Below are 2280 nucleotides of genomic sequence, written 5' to 3'. Positions count from 1 at the left end.
CTACCTATTTGGTGAAGCAATCAATTGCTACTATTAGGAACTTTCTTCTAGCATATGCCGGAGGGAAAGGACATAAAATGTCCATCCCCCATCTGGAAAAAGGATAGGACTTAAGATGGAGGTTAGAGGCACTGGGCCCTTTGGATAGGATAGTGCATTTGACACTTCTCACAACTTAGGACGTAGTCCTTAGTGTCTTTCACCATAGTTGGCTAATAAATTCATTATCTTAAGATCTCTTGTATGCCAAGGCTCTAGCTCCCATTTGACCTCCAAAAATTCCTTCATGTACTTCAGCCAAAGCATATTGAGCACCTGCAGGTCCCACACATTTCAATAGAGGCCCCTCAATTGACCTTTTATATAATTCTCCTTCAATTAGAGTGAACTTAGTTGCTCTTCGCCTAACAGTTCTGACTTGTTCATTATCTTCAGGAAGGTGATCATCTCTGAGGTAACAAATTAGATGATCTATCCATGATGGTTCTACTTCGTCGATGTCTATCAATTCCCATTCTTCAATGCTTGGCTCATGGAGGGTTTCTTGGTACACATTAGCCACTATGTCCTCATACCATGGAAATGCTAGCTTAGCTAACATATTCGCCTTCTTGTTAACTCCCCTTGGGATTTGGGTGATGGTGAAGCTTTGGAAGTGAATCCTCAATTCGTTAACCATGGTCAAGTATTGAGACATTATTTCTTCTTTCGCCTCATATGTCCCCTCCATCTAGTTTGCAACAAGCTGTGAATCTTTGTATACCTTCATGTGTTTAACACACAAGGACTTGGCTAGACGCAACCCTGCCACTAAGGCTGCATACTGGGCAATATTGTTAGTTGCTAGAAATGTGATGCTTAAGGCATAATTGATGATGAAGCCACCTGGGCTTTGCAGGACCACACCAGCTCCATTTCTAGCTGCATTGCTTGCTCCTTCAACAAAGAGCGTCCAAACCTTCATTTTTTGTGCGGGTTCTGAAGTCCATCCAGTTGAGGATTCTACCAGGAATTCAGCTAAGGCTTGACCTTTGATTGCAATTCTCGGCGTAAAGTTGACTTGGTGTTTCCTTAACTCAATTGCCTAAGATACCATTCTTTTGCCAGATTTGGATAGCAAGACCTTCGTCAGGGGTGCATTGGTTAAAATCGTCACAAGGTAAGCTTGGAAGTATGGTCTGCACTTTTTTATGGAAGCTATCAGTGCTAGAGCCTATTTTTTCTAGCTCAGGGTATCTGGGTTTCGCTTTATGTAGAATATGTCTCACATAATAAATGGGCTTTTGGATGACCCCATCTTCTTGATTAAAACTAAGCTTACAACATTAGGCGAAGTCACCAAGTACAAAAAGAGTTATTTTCCAGGAATTGGAGAAGTGAGAAGTGGTGAGGAACTTAGCTTTTCTTTGAGATCTTTGAAAGCCTTCTAACAGTCCTCGTTCCACGGTATTCCCTTCGTTTTGCTAAGAGACTTCAAGGCCTTGAAGAAAAGCAAGCATTTGTCCCCATAATGAGAAATGAAGCGGTTCAAAGTGGTTACTCTCCTAGTGAGACATTGAACTTCCTTGATAGTCTTCAGTGGCTGCATCTCTAAGATGGCCTTAATCTTCTCAGGATTTGCTTCTATGCCTCTTTTCGAGACCATGAAGCCCAGGAACTTTTAGGAAGTAACCCCAAAAGTGCACTTGTCGAGTTTGAGACACATCTTATGTGCTCGAGAACTTCAAAAACTTCTGATAGATCACTGATATGGTCACCTCGAAACACACTTTTGACCAACATGTTGTCAATGTAGACTTCCATGATGCATCCCATTTGTTTGCAAAGTTTACTGCCCTCTGGTACGTAGCTCTAGCATTTTTCAAACCAAAAGGCACGACCATGTAGAAATAGCTTTCTCTATTGGTCATGAATGCTGTGTGACTTCATCCTTCGACCTCATCAAGATTTGGTTATACCTTGGGTAAGCATCCATGAAGCTCAACACTTTGTGCTCAGCTGTAGCATCTATCAACAAGTAAATTCTAGGAAGTGGGTAGTAGTATTTGGGACATGCCTTATTGAGATTAGATAATTTGTTCACATCTTCCACTTCCCGTTAGCTTTCTTTACCATTACTACATTGGCCAACCTAGTAGGATATTCAATGGGCTGAATGAAGCCAGATTTCTCTAGTTTCTCAACCTTTGCCTAAATTGCCTGATGCTACTCGATTGAGAAATTTTGTCTTGCTTTGGACAATTGGCTTGGTGCCTAGGTTGATCCAAAGGCTGTGTTTGG

General features: G+C 41.6%; 1 protein-coding gene across 1 annotated transcript; it reads right to left on the bottom strand.

The window, feature by feature from the left end:
• Window positions 1–229: 229 nt before the first annotated feature.
• Window positions 230–679, bottom strand: LOC149024260 (uncharacterized). Its single transcript, XM_089143445.1, has one exon. It carries the CDS (start codon window positions 677–679, stop codon window positions 230–232), a length of 450 nt encoding a protein of 149 aa, XP_088999571.1.
• Between the last annotated feature and the right edge of the window lie 1601 nt (window positions 680–2280).

The sequence above is a fragment of the Hakea prostrata genome, chromosome 2 (genome assembly GCF_041222555.1).
Source record: "Hakea prostrata isolate BN-2017 chromosome 2, UWA_Hpros_2, whole genome shotgun sequence".
Taxonomy (NCBI): domain Eukaryota; kingdom Viridiplantae; phylum Streptophyta; class Magnoliopsida; order Proteales; family Proteaceae; genus Hakea; species Hakea prostrata.
This window is presented reverse-complemented; position numbering and strand designations above follow the sequence as displayed.